This window comes from Xenopus laevis, chromosome 1L, assembly GCF_017654675.1.
Source record: "Xenopus laevis strain J_2021 chromosome 1L, Xenopus_laevis_v10.1, whole genome shotgun sequence".
Taxonomy (NCBI): domain Eukaryota; kingdom Metazoa; phylum Chordata; class Amphibia; order Anura; family Pipidae; genus Xenopus; species Xenopus laevis.
The window spans coordinates 127,429,670-127,456,177 of record NC_054371.1 but is presented as its reverse complement, the minus strand read 5'-3'; the positions used below and the strand labels follow the sequence as shown (position 1 = coordinate 127,456,177).

At 40.0% G+C, this 26,508-nt stretch overlaps 1 protein-coding gene across 3 annotated transcripts; it reads right to left on the bottom strand.

Annotated features, from left to right (window-relative positions):
• Window positions 1-524: 524 nt before the first annotated feature.
• LOC108713726 (coiled-coil domain-containing protein 171) lies at window positions 525-26,276 on the bottom strand. Of its 3 annotated transcripts, XM_018257266.2 has the most exons (16): window positions 25,953-26,276; window positions 25,654-25,777; window positions 20,231-20,357; window positions 19,207-19,381; window positions 18,830-19,020; window positions 12,275-12,421; window positions 11,876-11,968; window positions 11,268-11,428; window positions 10,364-10,466; window positions 9,588-9,690; window positions 7,843-7,949; window positions 4,605-4,694; window positions 3,544-3,744; window positions 2,372-2,539; window positions 1,599-1,787; window positions 525-1,433 (listed from the first exon to the last, which is right to left on the bottom strand). In XM_018257266.2, exons 2-16 carry the CDS (start codon window positions 25,719-25,721, stop codon window positions 1,365-1,367), a joined length of 1,992 nt encoding a protein of 663 aa, XP_018112755.1. In that variant the 5' UTR covers window positions 25,722-25,777; window positions 25,953-26,276; the 3' UTR covers window positions 525-1,364. The 3 variants fall into 3 exon arrangements, with proteins under 3 accessions (XP_018112755.1, XP_041419461.1, XP_041419454.1); XM_041563527.1 differs by lacking the exons at window positions 25,654-25,777; window positions 25,953-26,276 and adding an exon at window positions 24,705-24,731 and having other exon boundaries at window positions 526-1,433; XM_041563520.1 differs by lacking the exons at window positions 25,654-25,777; window positions 25,953-26,276 and adding an exon at window positions 23,245-23,286 and having other exon boundaries at window positions 526-1,433.
• Between the last annotated feature and the right edge of the window lie 232 nt (window positions 26,277-26,508).

Here is a 26,508-nt window from a genome sequence, read left to right as displayed (position 1 = left end):
TATTTGGAAAGATCCCTGTGGCCTGGCCCAGTTGAGACTGTCCATGCATAGTGAGAACCCACAAAGACCACAATAACAGTAAACTTTTTAACTGCTAAATATGTTGGACATTATTTAAAGTACCTGAAAATAATGTACTTACACCCTAGTACAAGTGTCAAGTACAAACTTGACTCCATTTAATTGGCTTGCACAAGAAGTTATATGCTTTGCTTCTTTTCCCATCTGGCACATATAAATATGCTAAATGATATCTTTTTTCAAAGAAAGTTTATGAACTACTAGTAAATATGGTCTTTTAGCTGTCAGAATCATTTTAAATGCAGCAGTTCCATAGCTAAGCAATCCACTGAGATTATGTTCCCATAGGCTTCCTAACAATTTTTAGGTCGAAGAAAAATCGTTCGATCGATGGATTAAAATCGTTCGATCGAACTATTTGCGGTAAACCCTTCGACTTCGATATTCAAAGTCGAAGGATTTACATTCGGCAGTCGAATATCGAGGGTTAATTAACCCACGATATTCGACCATAAGTAAATTTGCCCCTAAATGTGTTTGGGTCCTACATATTTGAAAAGGAATTGCAGGTATTGTGGAAAATAGGCTTTGCAATTCTAGGAAGTATCTGCTAAAGTGAAAAGTGAAAGCAGCACATCCCTGGTAAAGATCTCACATTGAATGTGCAGCAGTGCCATTTTGGGAAAATATAACAACAATACAAAAGCATACTAATAACAAAAGTAGATTTTCATTTTAACACATTTAATAAATTAATACTTTACACTCAAAATATCTTAAAACTTAAAACATATCATATACTACCAGCTTACTAATGAGGTTTAAAAGCATGGAGAGAACTAATTCATGCCTAAATAAACTAACAATTAACTATTTGCCAGATCAAATTCCTCAAAATATGCATGTGAATATAAAATTCAGCAGTGGTGCCTGCATAAAAATTATGTGATGTAGTCTCTGTATTATTAATATGTATTTGCAATTTAAAATGTAACAAAATCCTCTACAATACATACACATCACCAAGATCAAGGTATTTCCAGTTCGTATAGGGTATATATACAGTATATATGTAATATATTTATATGTATACTTCACAAGGTAACATGGAAAAGCCTGTTTGCAGTCATCACTACAGTCACAGATCTGCTGCTTTTTATTCTTCGCACAATAAATCCACACACGGTTGCAGATTTTATTTATAAACAGATTTTATTTCTAAACTTTTACACAGGTGCTGATTTGATGCTGAAGAAAATCTCTCTGGGAGGCCGATACACAGGTTCTGAAAGAGAGAGGATGAAAAGCACCAACTGTAGAATTGTGGTCCTCTTCAGAGGTTATCAGATATTTTCCTGAGTCATCTGATCTTTTGCGTTTTTCATTTTGTCCTGGGATTTTTCAGCTATACTCTGAAATTTCCACAAGCATAAATCATAGAATTAGCTGTTGAGCAACTACATGTTATATACAGTGAAAACAGTAAACTGCTACTAATAGCATTATACATATACATCTCCCTGTGCAAAATAATATGACAATAACCACAAAACCCTGAAAACGTGAGGCCCATTTACCCATGACTTTGCTTGAACCTTCTGCAGGAGCTTTATGTAGTGTTCTTCCAAATCTCTCCTCTGTTTTAGCCAATAGACTTCCTGTGCTTTCATCTCTTCAGCCAGCTTCTTGAGTGATTCTTCATGGCTCTTCTGCAGGTCCTTCAAAACCTCAGACTTGGTCTTACAAAGACCTTCTAGATTGGACACCTTATTAATAACCCAGAGAAAGCAACAGTCAATGTTTATCCGGTACTTACTCATACATGCAATAATCAGTTTAGCTATACAAGGGTAAATGATTGATGAAACCAGAAGCCCAGTTCTTAGTACCTGCTCAGACTTCTAGATCAGCAGCCTTTGTTATTGTTCAGGCTTTTATATTTATATAGAATTTCATGAACAAGAATGGCTTATATTTTAAAGTGAATGAGAATTTGTCATTGAATTACTTGTCAAGTTGAGAAGTGCTCCATATAGACACATGGCATATATTTTGGCAAATGGATATTCCTCCAGTTTGTATATAATGCCATCATAGTGCTATGTTTTAAATTATGATTGCAGGAAGATGCTATTCTGCACTGTTTTGGATTTGTAAAATATTTGCAGTCTGTACTGATAAAATAAGAGGGAAGACACATTTGGCTTTCTTTGTATTCTGCAGTACATGTCCTGCTGATTATAGTTGTTCTTGTCAAACTAAGACATTTTCTGTGCTTTATTCAATCCAATGATTGGAATTTATTTTGTACCAATGTGTTTCTCATATGTGGGTTTAAGGTCCAATTTACCTTTTCGTTGGCTTGGTTCAGGTCTGAGATCAGTAGATCAACATTCTCCTCAAGAAATGTATAAAGCTCCATCCATGAAAATGTACCCAACAAACTTTGTGGATTTCTTGTGAGGACATAGCCTGTAACCAAACGCTGGTACAAGCTGTGGAGGAACGTTAACTTTTCCTTGGAAATAGAAAAACATTTTTTATAAGGCTGGTACAACGCTGTAGTGACAAATAAAAACAATACTTCCGTTTGAACAAAGGGATTTTCCTAAACAAATAAGAAAAATCTGAATCCTGAGATTGTAGGAAATCTTGATTAAATTATATGGAAAAAAATACATGTAAAATTGGTCAAGGTACTTTTCTAAAGACTTAAAATTTACATACATTTTTCCCCTTTCTAAGCTATTAAGTTGCCTATGAACTGCTAATAAATGATGAATGAAATTCGCTGTGAAATAACCATTTTTGCAAAATGACAGATAACTTAATTTTCAGCAACTTTTCAACACATTAAAAACTGTCATTTGTAAATGAAACTGCAGCTGAAAGCAGTATTTATTCATCATTTTCTCTTCTCTTGTTTGGAGTCTTGAAACAATGTAGCAAAAGTTGGTTTTCCTCCAGGTCTGTTAATCAGCTGGCTTCTGCTACACTGTTTCAGGAGTCAGAATCAGTTGTTCAGGCCGGGAATGTAAAGAGCCAAATGCTTACAATAACAATTACATTTTCAGATAACTTTAAATCAACTGATCATTTTCATTAATGTATATCTGAAAATTCATTGGAATTATATTTTCTTTCACTATGCAAAAAGCAGTACAGGTATAGGATCCATTATCTGGAACCCTTTCCCTTTTTCTCTGTAATAATAAAACAGTACCTTATACTTGCTCCAAGCTAAGATATAATTAATCCTTATTGGAAGCAAAACCAGCCTGGTTTATTGAATGTTTACAGATTTCAGAAAGATCTATTATCCATACAACACCAGGTCCTGAGCATTCTAGATAACAGATTCCTTATCTATATTTGAGTTCCCGTTTAAAAACAGTTTATCCATAGGGTTTTTTATATTTATTATGTTATAAAAGAAAGTTGCTATTACAAAAGTAAACAACTACTAAACAGAAACAATTAGCAATTTGCTGTGTTGTGTTGTGTACTCTCATCCTATAATACCTCTGTATCATTCTGATAAGCCCTTGAAAGCTTTTTTATTTCAGCATCACACTCTAACACCCGTAGTTTCTCATTCTGACAGCCATTTTGTGCATTTTCCAAGTCCATCTGCAAAACAGCTATTTGATACTCTTGATCGGTGCATTTTGTGTGTAGATCACGTAACTCTTCTTTGAAAGCTTCCAGGTTAGATTGTGTTTTCTAATAAAGAGAAGACAGAAAAGACATAAAAAGAAGGTGTTCTTAATAATTAATTGCATTACTATATGTGCCACTGGGTTGCAGGTCTTGTAATAGAGTGTACGGGGCTGATTTACTAAAACTCGAATTTATCAATTTTTTTCTGAAAACAAAGTCGACCTAACTCCTTTCCATGATTATCACTCATTTATCAATAATTTTTCACAACAAAATCAAACATCAATTCATATTGTATGATTGACACTCCAAAAACTAGATTTTATCGAGGTTACAATGGGAAATTTTGGTTTTTTTGGATTACCGAACGAAAACCCTTCATTTTTGGGATTATCCAGCAAACTTCAGGGACATCTATTGACTTCTACATGACCTCAACAGGTCTGAGATGGTGTAATTTCAGATTTTAAGCAGTTTTGGGGTATGATAAATCTCTAACAATTCATGTTTTTTTTCATTAAAAATTCCTAAAAATCTCCCTAAAACCTTGACCAGAAAAAAATTGAGGTTTAATAAATGGGCCCCTACATGTGAGACTTCCATTAAGAATACTTATATTGCCTTACTTACAAAAAATCTGTATAACAAAGGATATTCTTCATTAATATTCTTTAGATTGAAATAAAATAAGTATTGGACAGTAATCACTGTAAAGCATCCTAGGTCACATTTGGTACTGCACAAAGTAGCAGCACTCACTCATTGCTTACAACTGGTACCACTATAAAGGGAATTAATTCAAATAAAGACATCCTTTGTACTGGCTAAATCTAAACTGCTACCGACATTTAATATTAGAACGAGTGCATGAGCACACAGTATTTAGCAAAGGAATCAAAGATCCAGCACAATATTAACAATACCTTCAGGTTGTTGAATAGTGTTTGTTTCTTTGCCTTCAAAGATGCAATTTCTTCATTTTTCCAGGTACATGCACATTCAGCTGCTTCTTGCTAATTTAAAAAGGAAATAAATAAGTTAACACAATAGAGACAAAATATACCTTAGATGCACATAACCACATCGTTATGCACTGTTAAAGAGGTGGTTCTCCTTTAAAGGGATACTGTCATGGGAAAAAAAAATTTTTTCAAAATGAATCAGTTAATAGTGCTGCTCCAGCAGAATTCTGCACTGAAATCCATTTCTCAAAAGAGCAAACAGATTTTTTTATATTCAATTTTGAAATCTGACATGGGGCTAGACATATTGTCAATTTCCCAGCTGCCCCAAGTCATGTGACTTGTGCTCTGATAAACTTCAATCTCTCTTTACTGCTGTACTGCAAGTTGGAGTGATATCACCCCCCTCCCTTTTTCCCCCCAGCAGCCAAACAACAGAACAATGGGAAGGTAACCAGATAACAGCTCCCTAACACAAGATAACAGCTGCCTGGTAGATCTAAGAACAACACTCAATAGTAAAAACCCATGTCCCACTGAGACACATTCAGTTACATTGAGAAGGAAAAACAGCAGCCTGCCACAAAGCATTTCTCTCCTGAAGTGCAGGCACAAGTCACATGACTTGGGGCAGCTGGGAAATTGACAAAATGTCTAGCCCCATGTCAGATTTTAAAATTAAATATAAAAAAATCTGTTTGCTCTTTTGAGAAATGGATTTCAGCGCAGAATTGTGCTGGAACAGCACTATTAACTGATTCATTTTGGAAAAAAAAATTTTTCCCATGACAGTATCCCTTTAAGTTAACTTTTAGTATGTTATAGAATGGCCAGTTCTAAGCAACCTTACAATTGGTTTATGGCAAGTTCTGCAAATTGTTAGTCGCTAATTTACAAGTTTTGTAAGTCAGTTTGTAACCGATGCTGAACTAAGGTAATGTTATTTAATACAGCTTTACAAACTGTTGTGCTCTGAGTAAAGAACAGCAATTTTCATACACATTTGCTGCATAGTAATGAAATCCATCAATTATTGGCATAGCCTACTGGTGGCCTAGAAGTCATTTTCCCTTTGATACAAGGACGTATGGTTGTACAGGACCTGTTGTATGGGACCTGTTCTCCAGAATGCTCAGGACCTGGGGTTTTCTGGATAATGGGACTTTCTGTAATTTGTACATTGTCTACTAGAAAATCCTTTAAACATTAAATAAACCCAATAGGCTGGTTTCTTCTCCAGTAAGGATTAATTATATCTTAGTTGGGATTAAGTACAAGCTACTGTTTTACTATTCTTATAGTGAAAAAGGAAATAATTCTTAAAAAATTGGATTATTTGGATAAAATGGAGTCTATGGGAGAAAGCCTTCCCATAATTTGGAGCTTTCTGGATAACGGGTTTCCAGACAATGGATCCCATACCTGTAATAAATGATTGCATTTTTTGCCCAACAAACTTTTAACTGTCATTGCCAGATGGTAGTTTTAAAAAAAAAAATCATGATATATGTATGGTCAATTGTTTCTTACAATACATTTTGTGCTGGATTTTGAGACTGGTGCCTATGTTCAGCTGTATAGTCAAAAAACACGGAGACTTTAAATTTGAAAACAGAATGCAATGCAACTTAATAGAAAATTCTTGAAAAATGTGGCTAATTTTGAAGAAATATTTCCTTTTTCTCTGTGATAATAAAACAGTACATTGTACTTGTAAATGGTAACTAAGCTGCACAGATCCATATTGGTGGCAAAACAATCCTACTGGGTTTATTGAATGTTAAGTGACATAAGGTATGGTTATCCAAATTATGAAAAAAATCTCTTATCTGGAAAACTCCAGGTCCCAAGAATTCTGGATAATAGATCCTATACATGTAGTAAAAATATTGTAGGGCACCATTTACTGGACAGAAATGCAGGAGTAATAAGGGGTATAAGAGTATTCCCCTTATTGCTCATGCACAGAGCACTTCTGATTGGAGGAATAGCTGCACTATGCCCCTTGTGGCATGTGGTACATAGTGCTGCCATAGGAAAATGGTAAAGACTGGACCCTGCATCCTCTGATTCACCCTACCTTGTATATCTGAAGGATTTGCAAGTTAGGGGATGGGTAGGGGTTGTCTATTTGAATCCCCTATCTCGAATCTCTTAAATACAGCACTGCACTCAACGGGGCAATCATGGTCCTTTGTGCTCTGAAATGGCAATTTAGGACCTCAGAAAAGTGCCAAAAATAGTGCACTGCAGACTGCAGTTTTTGCACTTTGCACACTGTGTTCCTTATTATAAATGGTCCCTGTATTAAACACAATAAGGGGGTTATTTATTAAAGTCCGAAAGCCAAAAACTCAAAAATGTGAGTTTTATTAACTATAAAATCCAAATTTTTAGTGGAAAATAAACTATAATCTTTTGTGATTTATTATACCCCAAGGATGGAAAAAGTCAGAATCCGAAAATCCCGCATCTCAGACCTACTGAGGTTGTATATAAGTAAATGGGAGAGGTCCCTATTCTATTTGGAAATTACTGTGGTCTGCGCTGGAATTAGCCTGAATATCCAACTATTTTGGACTTTTCAGGCAAAAAATCCCAGAAAAAAGGCAGGAAAAAACGAGGGTTTCGTGGAAAAAAAGTATTGTACGATTCCAATTTTCACTCAATTTTTTCGTGTTTGTCTCTGATCCGATTAAATTGTGCTTTAATAATAAATAAGGTCCAATGGTGGATTCTAGTTAGGTCTGACTTTTTTTTATTAAAATAATTTATAAAATTTCGGATTTTGATAAATAAGGCCCTTATGCAAAACACTATAGAATTTATTTTTCGTATATTTTTTAGCTGCAACAATACGTTTTCCTTTATTGATATTAATGCTCTTATTCTGTTAAATACAAGTCAATCCACAGACCCAGAGGATTTACAAAGAACAGAAATTAAATGTCAAACTAATGAAGGCATTTTGTGTCTATAAGAAATGAATACATTTTAAACATCCTCCCCTTCAACAACAATTTTAATTTAGAGTTTATCCATAAATAAATGGAGCACATGTTCATAATTTAAGAAGCTAAGTGTATAAGTACGACATCTGGCAGCAGATTTCCCCACCATCTGGTGGTCTGTCACCTACTACTATTATATGTAACAGAAACCAAAATAAGACTCTAGTAACAAGCAGAGCTTGTATTACCTTACTGGACAAGTCTTCAAGCCTGTTCTTATTATCTGTCAAAATATGCTTCAGAGTCTGGAGGAGCACAGAAAAGCCTGCAGGTTTAACTCTCTCTTTGTCAATCTCTGCAGAGAATGCAAAATAATTGTTACACATAAACAAACTCTAGAAGAAAACATCATGGTGCTGCTTACAGTATATTGAGAAAATGAAATTGCTATTGTTTACAAACACACATTTAAATATGATTGCTGTTACTGCTGTCTCTAAATGAATTGAACTAAATCAGATTAAATACTGGGCCTTGTTTATCTAGTTGTGAAACGTGCAAAAAAGGGAACATATTTGTATCTATAAAAACAGATGAGATTTGTGCCATTCTAATTAGGGCTTAGGGGCCGATTCACTAAATTCGAGTGAAGGATTCGAAGTAAAAAAACTTCGAATTTCGAAGTATTTTTTGGGCTACTTCGACCATCGAATGGGCTACTTCGACCTTCGACTACGACTTCGAATCGAAGGATTCAAACTAAAAATCGTTCGACTATTCGAACATTCGATAGTCGAAGTACTGTCTCTTTAAAAAAAACTTTGACCCCCTAGTTCGGCAGCTAAAAGCTACCGAAGTCAATGTTAGCCTATGGGGAAGGTCCCCATAGGCTTTCCTAAGTTTTTTTGATTTTTTACGATCGCAGAATTTGCGCAAAATCCTTCGACTTCGATATTCGAAGTCGAAGGATTTAAATTCCTAGTCGAATATCGAGGGTTAATTAACCCTCGATATTCGACCCTTAATGAATCAGCCCCTTAGTGTCAACCTTATAGTTGAGGTGACAAGGGATTTACACACAGAACACACATTTTGCACAAGTAGTACATCTATAGAATTCATGAGGAAAGCAATGCATTGTGGTCAAAACATGGCAAACTGCTCCAACTTTGTGGTGTATGGTTTATTAAAGGGGAACTATCATGAAAATGAAAATTTAATATAAGCTTTATCATACTGAAATAAGAAACTTTCTAAATACAATCAATTAAATTAAATACTCTGCATTGTTTCTGGAATAATCGAGTTTATATTTACTATCCCTCTTTCAGCATCTGTTTCTCTTCATTCTGTCTTCGTGCAGCAGTTGGGTGTCAGATATTCATTGACAGTTATATACAATATATCTTATAGGGGGCTTCCCTTCCTAGCAGATGTATTAGAGCTCACTCAAATAACTGATTCCAGTACAAAATAACTGCGTTTTGCACATATCCTGTATGTAGAGAGACAGGATTTCTGGTGATTTTAATAGAGTGAACTCTAATACATCTTCTAGGCAAAAGGAGCCCCCCTGTAAGATATATTGGATCTAACTGTCAATGATTATCTGACTCTCAACTGCTGCTAGAAGACAGAATGAAGAGAAACAGATGCTGAGAGAGGAATAGTGAAGATGAACTTGATTATTTCAGAAATGGTACAAAATCTTTAATTAATTTGATTTAGAAAACTTCTTATTTCAGTATGCTGAAGCTTATATTAAATTTTTATTTCCGCAATAGTTCCCCTTTAGGTATAACATTGTCCGGATACTGGAGGTTATTTACACTGTGGTAGGCAGGGTGCACAATGCTACAAATAAGTGCAATCCGCCATGTTTTTGTACGTTGTGCTCTTCCTTAAGCCTAGATAAATGGATGCAACTCTCTCTGCTCTGTTTCAGAGAACCGAGACGTGGATATTTATATGTCCTAACCAACCATAGACTTACCTGGTGTACAGCTATTCAACACAGTGAAATTGTCCACAAGTGACTGCAACTCTTTCATAATATCTGGGTGAGCTTCGTCCAGAGAATAGTGTTCATTTTTATTCTAAGTGGCAAAAATGCACAGTTTAGTTTTTGTCAAAAGCAAATATTAAGCAACTCAAATGATAGGGTAGATCTATTGTTATAATTTTTGCCTTTGAATAATGAGCTACACAGATTATGTTTAAGAGAGCTACAAGACTAATTAACCCTTGTATTTTACTCTTTTGCAATGACTAGTGAATTAACATACTCTTTACCAATATCCTGAGTTCTGCATAGTTTAAATGCAACATGTTCTTGCATGGTTTGAATGTAACAAGAAAGCTTGTCAAGACCCTTATATTGTAGCTGCAGCCATACAAAAAAAAAAGTCAGCTGACATTCGCAAAAATGCCACTTTAAATAATGCTTGCGACTTTCAATTACATTCCCCCTATATGGTTATATGTTAGTGAATTTTGCTCCATTACTTACTGTAATTCAGGTAGCTTTGAAACTAGATACAGTAAGTTAACTGAAGGGGACCCTCTGCAGAAAAGAATATATTTACAAAATTGTGTTGGTATATTTATGTTTAAATCAGAGTCTTTTATTTTATTTTTAATGCCTGCACAGTGAGACACATTTTATCAAACACTTTAATACTAGATACAGTAGATAATAGCGTTAATTATAAAGAAAATAAATATCTGCTTAACAGTAAAAATACTAAGAAAAGAATATACACATCCTACCATAGCAAGCCCCTGCTTCACTGTGACAGAACTGTCCTCTATATAGTTTTGCTCTAAATCTGATTTCAGTTGATTCCCTAAAATAGAGAAATCATGTTCCGTCCTATAAAAGAAATGTTGACAAGAAAGATTTGAAGATGATTTACTTTCAACTGAGGTTTTTTAAACTTTGGGTCAGTACCGCATACCATGGAGGTTAGGTCTTGTAAAAATGATTTATCTGATTGATTTATTTATTATAGGATACCCACTGAAGGAATATAGGTGGGGGGAACTTTCCAGGAACGGTCAGTTTAAGGGAGCTGGTTTTATAGAAGTACAAATGTTATACAGGTATGGGACTGGTTATCCAGAATGCACGGGACCTGGGTTTTTTTTTTTTTGGATAAGGAGTCTTTCTGTAATTTGGATCTCTGTACCTTAAGTCTGCTAAAAATAATTTAAATATTATACTGTATAAACCCAAGAGGATTGTTTTTGCCAATAAGGATTAATTATATCTCAGTTGAGACCAGGTCCACAGTATTGTTTTCTTATTACAGAGAAGAAGGAAATATGTTTGAAAGTTTTAAATGTATTTAATTAAATGGAGTCTATACTTTTTATTTAGGATAGTAGTTTGCCACTTACATGGCAACACTGGAGACTGCTATTTTAGCACATGATATTATGTGAATTATATTAAATGGTACCAATTCTTTGTAAATACCTGCAGGGGCTCTTTGATCTGCTAATAAAACACACACTCCTACAAATAATTGTGTTGGATTTAGAATGAAGTGGGATTACATCATACCAATCCCTATAGTTGAAGTGACACAAATGGCCCATTGTAAGGTCATCTTATTAGGACCTAATTCTTTTATTACCCATTATATATGCACTAAAATAATCAATAACTTACTGTTTAAGTTTTTGAGCAAACTCTTCTGCCCTCTTTTTTTCGGAATTGTAAGCTGCTTCTACTTCAATTAACTGATTCCTTATCATATCCAAATCAGAAATGGTTTGGACTAGACCGGTCTTTTCCACATCCAAGGATCTTTCAATATCTTGTATTTGCAACTGTTATGAAAAGTGCACAACAAGAAATAATGTAAAGCTCTCTTATTTGCATGATAGGATTAAAGAACCAGTGAAGCAAGGGCAAAGAGTATCATAGAGTGTGCAGGAGCACTTTTTATAATAGCCTTTTGTATAATACTGACCACTCTGAGCTAAAGCCATGAAGGTTTCAAAACATAGCAATGAGGTTCACTATGATAAATTGACCCAAAATAATTTATAGAGTATGCATCTGACTTTGCTGCAGGCATAAAGAACCTAAAAGAGGCTACACCAATAAACCCCGCTGTGAAGTGACAGTTAAATGTACATACAAAAAATTACAGTTTGGATGCTTAAACCCTTTATTTGATGCAGCTTTGAGAACTACAATAATGTATTATGGTAAAATAAATAGTCAAAGAATGCATAGAGAAATTAACAAAGAAACAGAGACAGGCTATTCACCTGAATGACTTCAGAATTCATTTTAGTTTCTAGGTGTGCCGCTCTTTCAGCCTCTATATTATCTTCCAAGCTTTTTATTCTTCTGTTTGCTTCCTAAAAAATAGTTATATGTCAAAGTTGATTATTATGTTTGTGTGTATATAGATAGATAATAGACAGATAGTACTGACCAGGGTGCTCATTTTGCATAAGGGAGCACCCTCCCTACACACTTGTACTTGCCATCCTACTTACCTCAAATAATACACTCTCTAGAATTCCTGAGAGTAGCAGAACCCCTTAGATTGTACAAATTATCTTTGAATTTTATTTGGAAGAATTTATATTTGGAAGACAACACTGCCTTTATGTATTTTTTCAAAACCATTCCATCATTACCATATACAAGAGACAACTTACTTCAAGTTCCACCTGCAGCTTCTCTTCTTTTTGGTCACTATAATCCGGCTCATTTCTCTGATGCTTCAAAGCTACCGGGTTGTTACAGCATTCAGTTTCCAATTCTAACAATTTTTGCTGCACCACCTGCACATTTGCCTTTTCTTTCTGAAAGTAAGTGCATGTTTTTCATGTTTAATTTAAGCTTTCTTTGCTTTTTAATGTACAAGATGTGAAGGAAGGAAAGTTGGTTTAATCCCTACTAACCCGCTAGGAAGAATTTAAGGGAGAATTAAACCCTAAAAAACAAATATGACTAGAAATGTCCTATTTTATATACTTTGTTTAATGCACCAGCCTAAATATTCTGCATCTCTGAAGCAGTTATAATCCAGGCATTCAAAGATGTCTCAGGAGTTCACCATGTTAGACTTCATTAGGAGTTTCAGTGATGTGCACATGTTCATTGTTCTTTCAGCAGCTAGTGAGAAATTTAGGGGTTGTTGCAAATCACCAAAGAGAAATTAATATTTGCCTTCCAAATAAACTGATGCTTTTTATTTCGAAAACAGGATTTTTGTACTCACCGTTAAATCTGTTTCTCTGTAGTCGAAAGGGGGACACAGGGACCGATGGGGTTAAGCTCCATCCTCCAGGAGGCAGGACACTTGAAGTAATTAAAGTGGGCGTGCCAGGTTAGGCTTAACCCCACACACTGTACTCAGACTTCAGTTTGTTCCAAAGCTGCTACTAGAATTACTAATCTTATAACAGGCAGAACTAGTAAACCAAGGAACCTATTCAGAAAACCAAATATGGTCTGTAGCTCGTCACTGGGCGGGAAGCCCTGTGTCCCCCTTTCGACTACAGAGAAACAGATTTAACGGTGAGTACAAAAATCCTGTTTTCTCTGTCGTCGTTAGGGGGACACAGGGACCGATGGGGACTTATCAAAGCAGTCCCAAACAGCAGGGTGGGTGCGAGCATAGACCGAAACTGCAGAATTACTTAATAACTGCTTGCAACACCTTACGCCCGAGAGAAGCCTCGGCCGAGGAAAAGGTGTCAACTTTGTAAAACTTGGTAAATGTGTTAACGGATGACCAGGTAGCCGCCTTGCAGATCTGCTCCAAGGAAGCAGAGTTACGCCAAGCCCAAGAGGCACCTACCGATCTAGTGGAATGAGCCCGGATACCTTCAGGCGGTGCTCTTCCCTTTGTAGTATATGCTTGCTTGATAGTTTCTCTAATCCAACGAGCAAGAGAAGTCTTAGAAGCCGCCTGTCCTCTTCGAGGTCCAGAGGGAATCACAAACAATGACCTTGAAGTTCTGAAGGCTTTTGACCGTTCAACGTACCAGCGAAGAGCTCTGACTACGTCAAGGCTGTGGATCCTGCGTTCCTTATCGTTCTTAGGTTCCGGACAGAGGGAAGGAACGATAATCTCCTGATTCAGATGGAACTCCGAAACAACCTTCGGCAGGAAATGTGGAAGTGTGCGTAGAACAGCCTTGTCTTTGTGAAAGATGAGATATGGAGAGTCGCAAGACAGAGCGCTAAGTTCAGATACTCGTCTAGTAGAGGATATTGCCATCAGAAAGACCACTTTCCACGTCATCCATGCATCGGAAATTGAACCCAGGGGTTCAAAGGGAGGATCAAGTAAGGCTTCCAGCACCAGATTGAGATCCCATCCAGCTGTAGGCGGTCGGAATGGGGGTGCCACGTGAGCGACTCCCTGTAGAAAGGTGTGAATCGTCTCCTCAGTAGCTAGGCGCTTTTGAAATAGGATAGAAAGGGCAGAAACTTGCACCTTGAGGGAGCTCAGTTTAAGCCCTAATTGGAGGCCCCGCTGAAGAAAGGACAAGATTCGAGGGATACAGGGCTCCATGAACGAAAATTCTGACTCATTGCACCACTCGAGGTAGGAGTGCCAAACTCTATGGTACGACTTGGAAGACGATGGTTTTCGAGCTTTGAGCATAGTAGCAATAACCTCTTCCGTCAATCCCTGATTTCGCCAGATGGATGCTTCAACAGCCAGCCCGTCAAAGCAAACAGACCGGGATTGTGATGAGCTATGGGCCCTTGCTGCAGAAGGTCTGGCCTGCCGTCCAGCCGGACCGGTGGAGCCACGGACAGTTCTTGAAGATCGGAGAACCAGGTTCTTCGCGGCCAGAAGGGAGCTACTACGATTACTGTGGCTCTGGACTGCTTGAGCTTCTTGAGCACCCGAGGGAGCATTGGAAGTGGAGGGAAGACATAAGCCAGCTTGAACTGCCAGTGTTGTGTCATGGCATCTACCCCTGCCGCTAGAGGGTCTCGGTATTGTGCAAAGAAGGTTGAGACTTTTCGATTTCGCCTCGACGCCATGAGATCTATGCTTGGTCTTCCCCAGATTGACACTAGTTGATCGAAAGCCTCCGGGTGAAGCTCCCACTCCCCGGGATCGAGTTGATTTCGACTGAGGAAGTCCGCCTTTGTATTGGCCACGCCTGGTATGTGAATGGCTGATAGTCTGACAGAGTTCTGCTCTGCCCACTGCAGAATCTCTCTGGCTTCTGCCAGAGCTTTTTGGCTCCGAGTCCCTCCCTGTCTGTTGATGTAGGCCACCGTGGTGACGTTGTCGCTTTGGATGCGGACTGACTGTAGCCGAAGGAGGTGGCTCCACTGACTGAGTGCCAACTTCACTGCCCTGAGTTCCAGAATGTTGATAGGAAGTCTGGACTCCGCGGGAGACCAGCGGCCCTGCGCAGAGTGGTTCTCCCAAGTTGCTCCCCAGCCCTGAAGGCTGGCATCCGTGGCCATCACCCTCCAATCTGGCGTCGCCCAAGATTGTCCTACTGCTAGGTTCTCGGGGGACAGCCACCACCGTAGAGCTTCTTTCGTCGCCGGAGATAACCGGACAGGTTGGTTCAACGATCCCCCCTTCCAGGTGGCAAGAATGCTGGACTGAAGAGGACGAAGATGTATCTGTGCGAAGGGGACAGCCTCGATGGCTGATACCATCGATCCGAGGACTTGCATTGCTCTGTGTACTGTGGATACCGGGCTGTCTATCAGAGACTGTACCTGACCCCTGATTCTGTTCTGTTTGACCAGAGGTAGACTCACGGTCTGCGTGAGGGTGTTGAATTCCAGCCCGAGAAAGGTCATGTGATGGCTCGGAGTCATATTGGATTTGGACCAATTGATGGTCCAGCCGAAGCTCTGGAGAAGTGAAATCGCCCTTTGGAGATCCACCCTGGCCTTCTCTACTGACCGGGCTTTGATAAGTAGGTCGTCGAGATAAGGTGTCACCGAAATCCCTTGCAGTCTCAGGGTGGCTGCCGACACTGCCATTAGTTTGGTGAAGACCCGCGGGGCCGAGGACAGGCCAAACGGTAGTGCCACAAATTGGTAATGTCTGTTTTGAAATGCAAAGCGGAGGTAGCGATGATGAGGAGGCCAAATGGGAACATGGAGGTAGGCATCCCTTATGTCCAGGGACATCATTAGTTGACCCTGTTCCATGCCCCGAATTACTGATCTCAAAGTCTCCATTTTGAAGCGCACAGAACGGATGTACTTGTTCAGTCGCTTGAGGTCGAGAACAGGTCTGACCGTGCCGTCCTTCTTTGGGACTGTAAAAAGGTTGGAGTAGAACCCGGAGAATCTCTCCGGCTGAGGTACTGGTGTGATAACCCCCGATCTCTCCATCTTGTCTATGCACTCCAGAAAAGGTCTTTGTTTTAAGGGATTGGAGGGTACCCTGGACATAATGAATCTCCTGGGAGGCTGTGCCGCCAGGTCGAGATGGTAGCCCCCAGAGACGATCTCCTTGACCCAGGCATCTGAAGAGTGACGGATCCATTCCTCCCGGAATCGTAGTAATTTTCCGCCGATCTGTTCCAACGATTCCGGAGGGATTGCCCCGTCATGCCGACGTGGGCTTATCAGCTGATGGTTTGTTGTGAGGTCGATTACTCTTCCACGGGGGGCGGTTCTTGTCGTTGGTTTTGGAGCGAAAGTGGGATCTTTGTGGCGGACTACCCCGCCGCGCGAACCGGCCACTCTGGCCACGAAAAAATTTTCCCTGTCTGTTGGCTGATGATGCTCTACTTCTGGCTTGTGGAAGGAAGGTGCTCTTACCACCTGTCGCTTGTGAGATAATCTTCTCGAGTTCCTCGCCAAATAATCGTTGGCCCTTGTACGGAAGAGAAGTTAAGGACTTCTTGGAACTAATGTCCGCTGACCAATTCTTCAGCCAAAGCGTTCTGCGTGCTGCTATTGACAGAGCCGAAGTACGTGAAGTAAGCTGTGAGGCATCCAAGGAAGTATCACAAAGATAGCTTTATGCTTCCGCAATTGCTTGTGCAGAGGACAGAAGATCAGTTCGGGGAACACCACCCTGAATGTCCTTGACGAGTGACTCGGACCAAGCCTGAATGGCTCTTGAGACCCATGCTAAAGCCAAACAGGGCCGCAGTGTAGATCCTGCTGAGGAATATATTGCCCTTAAAAAACCTTCTAGTCTTTTGTCAGATGGATCCTTGAATGCCGCTGCGTCAGTGACTGGCAGCGTGGTAGATTTAGAAAGTCTTGACACTGGTGCGTCGACCACCGGGGGGTTAGACCACTTATCAATAAGCTCTTTAGAGAAGGGATAGGACTTTGTGAATTTCTTAGTAGCTTGAAACTTCCTTTCAGGAGCGTCCCACTCCTCTTGAATGATCCCTAGTAACTGATCATGTTCAGGAAAACAGACTGTAGATTTATGCTGTCGTTTGAAAAGAGATTTTGTCTCCCCTGTTTTAGACTTCGGTGAAATGTTAAGTACATCGAGTACCCCTTTAATAATGCCCTCAACATCATGAAGGCTATCCTTTTCCCTTGCCTCATCTTGTTCTTCTTGCTCATCATCAGAAGAAGCAATAGATGCCGGTATTTCTCCCTCTGACTGGGAAGAACCCTGTTCAATAGAGGAATCCTCAGAAAAATTTAGCCAGCGCCTTTCCTAGATTATCAGCAATGGCTGGCAATCCCTGAAGAGAAGCCAGTGACTGTGACAACTGTACTGCCCATAATGGAGGGAGTGGGTCTGTTGCTGGCCCATGAGATAATTCCTGAGAAGTGCCTTGCACTGTATCTTCAGCTTGTGTTTCTGGTAGAGCCCCAGAGACCATAGCTGCCCCCTGCCCCATGGTGCAAGTTCTGCAAAGCGACTCACCCTGTGCCCCCTGAAATTTTTGTTGACACTTAGCACACACAAAAAAATTCACCTGTGCTGTGGGGACTCGTCCCCCCGCCCTGCTGAATAGCCCCCCTGGCCTACCTTCTGCCATCCTATGTAGAGGGTGTGGGGTAGCCAACCTGTGCCGTCACCAGACAAGAGCTGTGCTGTGTAGCGCTGCTGAGCCGCGGGAAAAGACCCAAAATGGCCGCTGGAACGCACATGCGTTCCACTCGGCGCGCGCGTGTAACAGCCCGCCGAGGAAAACCCAAAATGGCCGCTGGAACGCATCATGCGTTCCACTCGGCGCGTGCTGTAATACAGCCCGCCGAAGAAGCAGACAGCCGCCATTTGAGCAGCGCTGGAACGCTAGACGTTCCCTCGCTGGGTTCCTCCTATCTTCCTCCACCCACACTACTAAGGGAGAGTAAGGTATGGCTAGTCAGTGAGGCGACGGACGGGCGGGCGGGTGAGCGGGGGGGGGGGGGGTGTTGGGGGTGAAGGGGGTCACCGGAGACAAAGTCATGCAGAATCAGCAGACATAGTGAACATACATTATATAACATATATGTAGTCACTTACCCCCCCCTCACACCGGCCAGACCCTCTGCGCTAGAATTAGAACAGGCATACGTCTGGGTGGTCTGTATAGCCCACAGGCTAGAGTTATGACCCCGGTGGATGTCCTCGCGTAGGGGGCTAACCATATAAGTACAGGTAATCCTGCCTTAGGTGTCACCCCTGGTGTCAGTCACAGACTGACCGTAGATTTCTCTCAGAGATAGAGATGTCCATCCTCCAGGTAGCAGGACACTTAAAAAACTGAAGTCTGAGTACAGTGTGTGGGGTTAAGCCTAACCTGGCACGCCCACTTTAATTACTTCAAGTGTCCTGCCTCCTGGAGGATGGAGCTTAACCCCATCGGTCCCTGTTTCCCCCTAACGACGACAGAGAAAATACTTTTCCATTCTAAATACACTGGTTTCAGAGCTGCTGTGTAATGAGAGTTTGCAATCAGCCTTATATCATGACATTTATATTCTATATATACAGTTTGTCGTGAGCCAGTCCCTAAGCTCAGGTAAGTGACAGCAGAATTGTAGATGGGAAGCTACGAGGGGCATATTCAGATGCACATATGACTGTAGTTGCCTTGGGCTCCTACATAACCTCAGAACAATATGTGTGGCATGTCTACCCCATTTCTGTTAAATTTAACAGCAGAGGATACATTACATAACAAAACACTGCACCAAAATACTGTCAATGGGCATCAGATGGTATCTGTTTTCTTAAGTGCTATCATCAGTCATCTCCTCTACTCTATTTACTGGTTGTGTCATTGTAAACAGCATAGAAAAGTTACCTGCAATTGAAGTTTAAGGTTGTGAGTCTCTGAAATAAGAGACTCCTGTTCTTTCAAGCAGTTCTGAATAATGTTGTCTCTGTTTTGCAAATCCTTTTGAAAGTTTTTTTGTTTTTCTTGCCAATGAAGCTGTGCAGCTCGAAAAATATTCTCTACACTGAACATTTTTTGTTGCAGTTCATCAACTTGGGCTGTTTCAGAAAAGATTAAGGTTAATTCAATTTGCTCCTCTTATAGCAAACATACAGTTACTTGTATTCTTGGCAATCATATGCATGACATACCTACATTTTACAAAACAGGTATGGGAACAAACCTTGTGACTAATTTTAATTTTACTCATTCCTATTGCTTTGTCACATGCAAATTTACTTTACCTTTGAATTGAATCTGAATTTGTACAGAATTTGCCTTCAGTTCTTTTTCTGACATTCTAGCACCTCTATATTGCTTTCTTGCCCCAGATAACTCATATCTCAAATTTTGTTGAACTGGTTCTCCTATCTCAATCTGCGAACGGAGCATGGCAATCTGAGTTTCATAAGCTTGTAGCTGCAATCAAAAGCATAAAAGTTAAAAGCAGTCTCTTTGGAAACTTTGCTCTTATTAAGTTTACATACACCTCAGAAAATGCTCTTAATTCTAATAATCTTTAATCACTAGTAAGATAGGCAGGATTTTTAATTTATCCTTTTATTTATGGATTCTTTTTTTGCCAAGCCACTCTGCCCCACCCTAGAACTAGCTGCTCACAGTTGAGCCTAAAATGATGCCTGACAAAGGGGTCCGCCCCCGAAACGTTACATCACTGACGTGAATAAAAACGTAGGGGTTCGCCCCGCTTCACAAGCCTTCGAGTGTTTGGTAATTTTTTTGTATACTTAGCTAGTGCCCTGCCCAACTAATCCTAATGCTTTCATCTCTACTGGAAACAAAAATAATTTTTTTAATATTCCCCATTGGCACATATTGGTAATCAATGGACCAGGTAAATAATGGTTGGCTTGAAACAGAAGGGGCAGAGATTATGTCTGATACTATAAAAGCATGGGTTTATGAGTCCCAGGTGTTAACAAGCTATGGAGAGCTATATTTTACCCTATGCATAATGTGCACCAATACTCGTAGGCCAGTCCAGAAAATAGAATCTATGAATTAAGAGCACAAACACTGCAGCTCTGTATCTTTCTGCAAGTATTTCAAATTACACCAGAAAACACATCTGCATATCCTTGCTCATGTTGGTACAGGTTTTAGCTATATAGAGGTATTCTTCAAATACTGAGGTCATACATTAAAAAGCTTAAAGCACTTGATCAAAACAACTAACTAGATGAACCACTTTGATAAGTCTTTGTGTGCATCCTGATTTCCGACAAAGCAAGTAATAATAAAACAGACCTCTTCGTTGTGTTTTGCAATTAGTTCATCCATTTCATCCTTAGGCTCGTTCAGTTTGTAACGGAGGTCGGTAGTAGCGCTACTCAGTTCTGGATGGTCTTTCTTTTCAAAAATAGACACCTGTGACCTTCACATTAAATGCAAACCCATTAAAATCGTCAAACACAGGAAAATATATAGATTGTATAGTATAATTAAAAGAATAACTATGTGAAGAAAAAATAAAAATCCCAAACAGAAATATGACAAATTACTTGTTTTTCTGCTAATGCCCTTCTGATGTCAGCACTGGGACTGCTGTACTCAGGGCCGCCATCAGGGGGGGACAGGGGGGACAAGCGTACCGGGCCCGGGCATGAAGGGGGGCCCGGCAGCGCTGCATTTTTTTGAAGATCCGGGCCCCCCTTACGAGCGCCCGAGCCGTACGTCTTGCCTCTTCAGTGCCGAATGCGGAAGTGCCGAAAAGCCGAAGCCGATGCGACGAAAAGACCCGAAGTCACGGAAAAAGCCGAAGTCCCGAAGCGCCGAAAAGACCCGAAGTCACGAAAACAGCCGAAGCCGAAGTCCTGAAGCAGCGCAAAGACCCGAAGTCACGAAAACAGCCGAAGCCGAAGTCGAAGTCCTGAAGCGGTGAAAAGACCCGAAGTCACGAAAGGAGGCGAAGTTGAAGTACTGAAGCCATGAGTTCAATTCTACTGAACACCAGTTTGTGTTTTTTTTTTTTTTAATCCCCTGGCCACCAATGTATTATTTTAATATTCTATAGGCCCCTGCCACCAATCTTTTTTTTAAAACTTTTGTTTTTGGGGCCCCAATTTTTTTTTTAACTCGTAAGGGGCCCCTTGCCACCATTGTTTTTTTTTGGGGTTTTTTTTTAAAAAAAAAATTAATTTTCTTTTTGGTGGCCCCAAATTTTTTTAACTTGTAAGGGGGCCCCTGCCACCAGTTTTTTTTTTTTTTTCAAAAAAAAATTATTTTTTTTTTAAATTTTTTTTGGGGCCCCAATTTGTTTTTAACTTGTAAGGGGGCCCCTGCCACCATTTTTTTTTTTTTCAAAAAATTTTTTTTTTCTCCAAATTTTTTTTTGGGGCCCCAATTTGTTTTTAACTTATAAGGGGGCCCCTGCCGCCAATGTTTTTTTTTTTTTTCAAAAAAAAATTAATTTTTTTTCAAATTTTTATTTGGGGCCCCAATTTGTTTTTAACTTATAAGGGGGCCCCTGCCGCCAATGTTTTTTTTTTTTCCAAAAAAAAATTAATTTTTTTTCAAATTTTTTTTTGGGGCCCCAATTTGTTTTTAACTTAGAAGGGGGCCCCTGCCACCAATGTTTGTTTATTTTTTAGTTTTTTTTACATTTTTTTTTGTTGGGGCCCCAAGTTTTTTTTAACAGGGGGCCCCTGCCACCAATGTTTTTTAAAAAAAAAAAATTTAATTTTTTTTTTTTTGGGGCCCCAATTTTTTTTATAAGGGGGCCCTGACCATCAATAGCTTTTTACAACTTGTGTGGGGGGGGGTTACTTTTTTAGCGCTGATGTCTGTGTGGTCTTTTAACTGCGATGTGGGCGGGATATGGGGCGGAGCTTGGTTGTCAGTGTGGGCGGGGCCCAGGGGGCCCCAAAAATTTTGTTGTACGGGGCCCCGTGATTTCTAATGGCGGCCCTGGCTGTACTGCTGACTATTCTAATACTTTAAGTGCCCTGGTTATATAGGTAAAACGGAAGAAAGGATTTCCTAAGGACAGGCAGGGCCAGATTTACATAGCTGGTGCCCCTAGGCCCGCTGCCGTTCGTAACCCCAGTCCCCACCCTTCTATTCACTCAAATTTTCATAATCGAGACAGGAGCAATGGGGATTGGCGCACAGGAAATTTAAAAAAGATCATATCTCTTGCACATCCCCAGTGTCCCTGAACCAATGTGGGTGTGGTTGGGCAGCATGCTGCCCCCTAAAATCCTGCCACTCTAGGCCCAGGACTTGGTGGCCTCTCCACAAATCTGGGCCTGAGGTCAGGCCACAAAGGCCCCTGCCTAGGGTGGCTAAGATCTGGGGGCAGCATGCCGCCCACAGGCCACATCTTAACTGGGGACAGGGCAGGAGAATTTGTCACTTTAATCTCCTGCCATTCAGTCCCCAGTGAATGACACCAGCAGCAGCGGAGTTAGGTGAGGGAGTAGGAGTGTGAGCAAAGAGGGTGGTAGTGTGCAACTGGTGGGGGCTGCCTCGGGGTGTTTTGTTTTTGGTTGAAATCAAGCCCTGTCTAGAGGCCAGTTGCTAGAGCATCAGTATGCACAATGTCACCTCATAGTCAAATGTATAGCTTCCATAACAGAGGGTACTAATGTATGTAAACATACATAAACATAAAAGTAAACAATTATGAAATAAGAATATATAATTAATACTTAATAATATGTAATAAAGCAGTCATATGTGCTTAATAACATAGCAAGCCACCAAAACAGCCTTACAGGGCACCAGAATCTATTACACAATCATATGGACAAGATTTTTCCACAATCAGGAGATATGCTGTTTTTCAATTGCATGATTGTTCATGGTATCCTTCCCTCTAAATTATGCAAAGAAAGTATATGTTCTGAATTTGTAATAGCATGTAAGACACATAAGGCAACATTATTTAGTAGCCTGAAATTGTCTCAGAGCACAAAACAGTTCCCCTTGAATGGAAACCAGTGAATGAAGGTCAGAGTTTCTTCTAATGTGAATGCTGTACTTTCCCTAGGAAATGTGGGGGATCACATATTTTTAAAAAATTAGACATAAAGTTTTGGGAAAAAAGACTCGTATTCAGGATTTCTGCTTCCTGAATATTATATATATGTTCATGATTGTTCTTCCTCAGAATAAATCTATCACTTTGGATTTACTTAAAGGGGTTGTTCACCTTCAATGTACAAATCTTATGAAACCACTAACAATGTTCTCAATGTGTTAGAAAAACCATTTTCCATAACAAAAAGAAAAAATGCCATTGTAAAAGCTAATTTTTATACCTATTAACTCAGCCCTTCTCCTGTCTCTCAGACCAGTTTTCTGAAGTGATGGGAGTGGCCTATTTTGAACCTGACACACCAAGAACTTCCTATATGATGACATCATCATGCCCAGGCTTTGCCCTTACTTGTTTCCTATTGGATGTTGATACTGCCCTCCTCCTAGTAATTGATTGGGTGCTTGTGAACTGTAACCGGTCACATAATTTGAATGGTCATTGGTTGATTACTCAATTGTAATGGCAGAGGTTAACAGACGCAGCATATAAACAAAGCTGCCTTGTAACAAACAATCACACAGTCATGCAGACAAATACTGCAGAAAAGGAAGGAGCAACATTGTTCTCCCAATTCTGGCCCTCTCCTTCTGCCTAGACTAAAACTGAATGGAGTGCCAAAGGGCTGCAACCTCTGGGAATAAATACTGGCGTTTCTATATTTTTATCTTTTAATACCTTTGGCATTAAGCATAATGTCAGTTATTTACAAAATTGCAACAAAACCAGCACTGACTTGCTTAGAAACGTATGTAACTTACACATCTAGCAGGGACAGTAGGGCTGCCACCTCACCCTTTTAAAACCAAACACATATGAAATCCACAGGCTGCATGGCTAATTATCAACTCATTTAGATGCTGCAGACTGAACTGATTTCTGTGCAGCCATGTATCATGCATCTAAATGAATTGCTAATTAGCCATGCAGGCTGTGGATTTCATATGTGTTTGGTTTTAAAAGGGTGAGGTGGCAGCCCTAAGTGACAGGCAGAGCAGTGTTGAGGGCAGGTAGGTTTTTTGAACATTTTGTGCGCTCTCCCAGGGGGGCGGTAATTTACCTAGGAAAACGATACCTTTTTTAAGTGTTCCACTTCTGGAACAAGATTTAGAGCTCTAAATACCAAAAAATGAAAAAGTTATATTTTTCATGATATAGGGATCTATACCAGAAAAATATTTCACTTCATGCACAAAAATTCAACTCATTTGGAAAACCTCAAGCTCATACAAATAGTCCCGGAAGTCACGTCAGCTGCTGAATAATGATTTTTTATGAGGTAAATACACAAAATAATACATGGACCCCCCCCCCAAATAATATATTTCTGGAAAGTACAAGTGTCATCTCCCATAGTAGCCATTATAATCCAATAATTCAAATTTATATAAATGATTTCCCTTTTCTGTGTAATAATAAAACAGTCGCTTGTACTTGATCCCAACTGAGATATAATTAATCCTTATTGGAAGCAAAACCAGCCTATTGGCTTTATTTAATGATTACATGATTTTCTAGTAGACTTAAGGTATGAAGATCCAAATTATGGAAAGATCCATTATCCATAAAACTCCAGGTCCCGAGCACCTCGATCCCCCCCCCATCTGCACAGTTGAAGTCTCTGCAGCACAAGCCCACACTCCCCCTCCCTCTCACAAACTTGTAACAGTTTCTCTTCAGTACCTGAATGATGCTCAAATTCCCCAGCACAGGAAGCAGTGGCAGATTGACAGCAGACATAGCCAATAGGAGTTAAGTTAGCTGCCAGTACAATGTGTGATGTCATATAAGGAAGAGGAAGTGAACACTGTAGTGTTTTTGGGGGTCAGTGACCCCCTCCCAGCACAGGGTCTGTGTGGAACTGAAGGATTAGTACAGGGACACTTCTGAGGTGAATATCTCTTAAACTGTACTTTTTCTGTTAACTATTTCTATGGAAAAGTTTGTTCTATTCATGTGAACTGTTAGATTTGTCAATTTGTTACAAAGGTGAACAACCCCTTTAACTGGTAGGTTAAAAATATATACAAAAATCAAGTCCTGTTGAGTAATTGGTATTTTCAGTCTTCTGTTCAGCAGCTCTCCATCAGTAGCTATTTGAATTCTAGGGTGCATTTTACCCTAGCAACAAGACAGTGGTTTGAATGAGGGACTAGAAAATGAATAGGAGAGGGCCTGAACAGAAAGATATCAATAAAAAAGTAACAGTAACAATAAAACTGTAATCAGGGTCGGACTGGGCTGGCGGGACACCGGGAAAAAATCCAGTGGGCCCCGGTCCTCATGGAGCCCTGCCTGCCCAGACCTGTTTCCCCCAATTGGGCGATCAACTGGTGTGTCATGCCAGTCTTGTTGGCAGGGGGCCCCCAGGACAGCCAGGAGGGCCCTTCATTTTGCAGTCCTGGTGGGCCTCCTATGCTCCAGTCCGACCCTGACTGTAGACTCACAGAGGAATATTTTTTTGCCTGTCAGTGACGCCCATTTGAAAACTGGAAAGAGTCAGAAGAAGGGAAATAATTAAAAAAACTATTTAAAAAATTAAGACCAATTGAAAAGTTGCTCTGATCGGGCCATTTTATAATATAATAAAAGTTAAAGTAAAGGTGAACTACCCCTTTAATCACAGCCTTACGTTTTAACTTTATTAACATCACAAACAGCAGACTGGCTCTGGATAGCAAGCAGGGGTGTTATTTCCATGTTATTTGAATGAGCTGTTTTTCATCCAGACTGTGACATCTTATACAGATGTATGCCTGATGGGAAAAATAATAAAATGATTACTACTACTGAATATAAAACATTCTGGCTAGCAAGTAATTTTAGCTCACAGACAGCTTTAAACAGTGCCTCAGATCTAATAGGAGACACCTAGCATCAGGTCCTCTAATATGTCTCCCTGGCCTGTACTTCTAAATACCTCATACACACCTTTCCTGCACACCTTGTTTCACTGTTTTTATATCTAAATGTGCAGTTAATATTTACTTCCCAACTGTCCCACTATTCGCAGGACAGTTCCATTTCAATGTCTGTAGCCTGCAGTCCCAGTTCGATAGATAAAATGTCCCACTTCTGGTGAGCAGTTGGAAGTACTCCTTGTTGCTAGGCAGTGGGCAGTACCTAGTGACACAAGCAAGCTGCACAGCATAGTCAAGAGCAAGAAGCAGGGTTGCTAGGTGGGCAGTTTTTCCATCAAATTGGGCTACTCATTTTGAGTTCAGGTTGGTTTTCAAAGTAAAACCTTTTTTTTCTCACTAGTGTACTTGGCCTCCCTCTCCCAGTGCATGTTGGGTTATGCAGTTTTTGTATAACAATTTGCCTACTGCTAAGGTTAATGTAAAACTATAATACCCAGCATGCAATGGGACCTACTAGTGTAAAATAAAAAAAGCTTTAATTTCCACTCCTCTTTGCTACTGTTCTAGTCTCTCAGTCCCAGCCTGTCTGTGCTACAACCTGCTTCCTTCTGCATCTAGCATGTGGT

Coding starts and splice junctions, on each gene's coding strand:
- LOC108713726 (XM_018257266.2), bottom strand. CDS start 25,721: ATGGAAATAACACCCCTGCTTGCTATCCAGAGCCAGTCTGCTGTTTGT. Junction 7,950..9,587: donor GTTGAATAGCTGTACACCAG/GTAAGTCTATGG, acceptor CATTCTCTGCAG/AGATTGACAAAGAGAGAGTT. Junction 1,434..1,598: donor AGGTTCAAGCAAAGTCATGG/GTAAATGGGCCT, acceptor TGGAAATTTCAG/AGTATAGCTGAAAAATCCCA.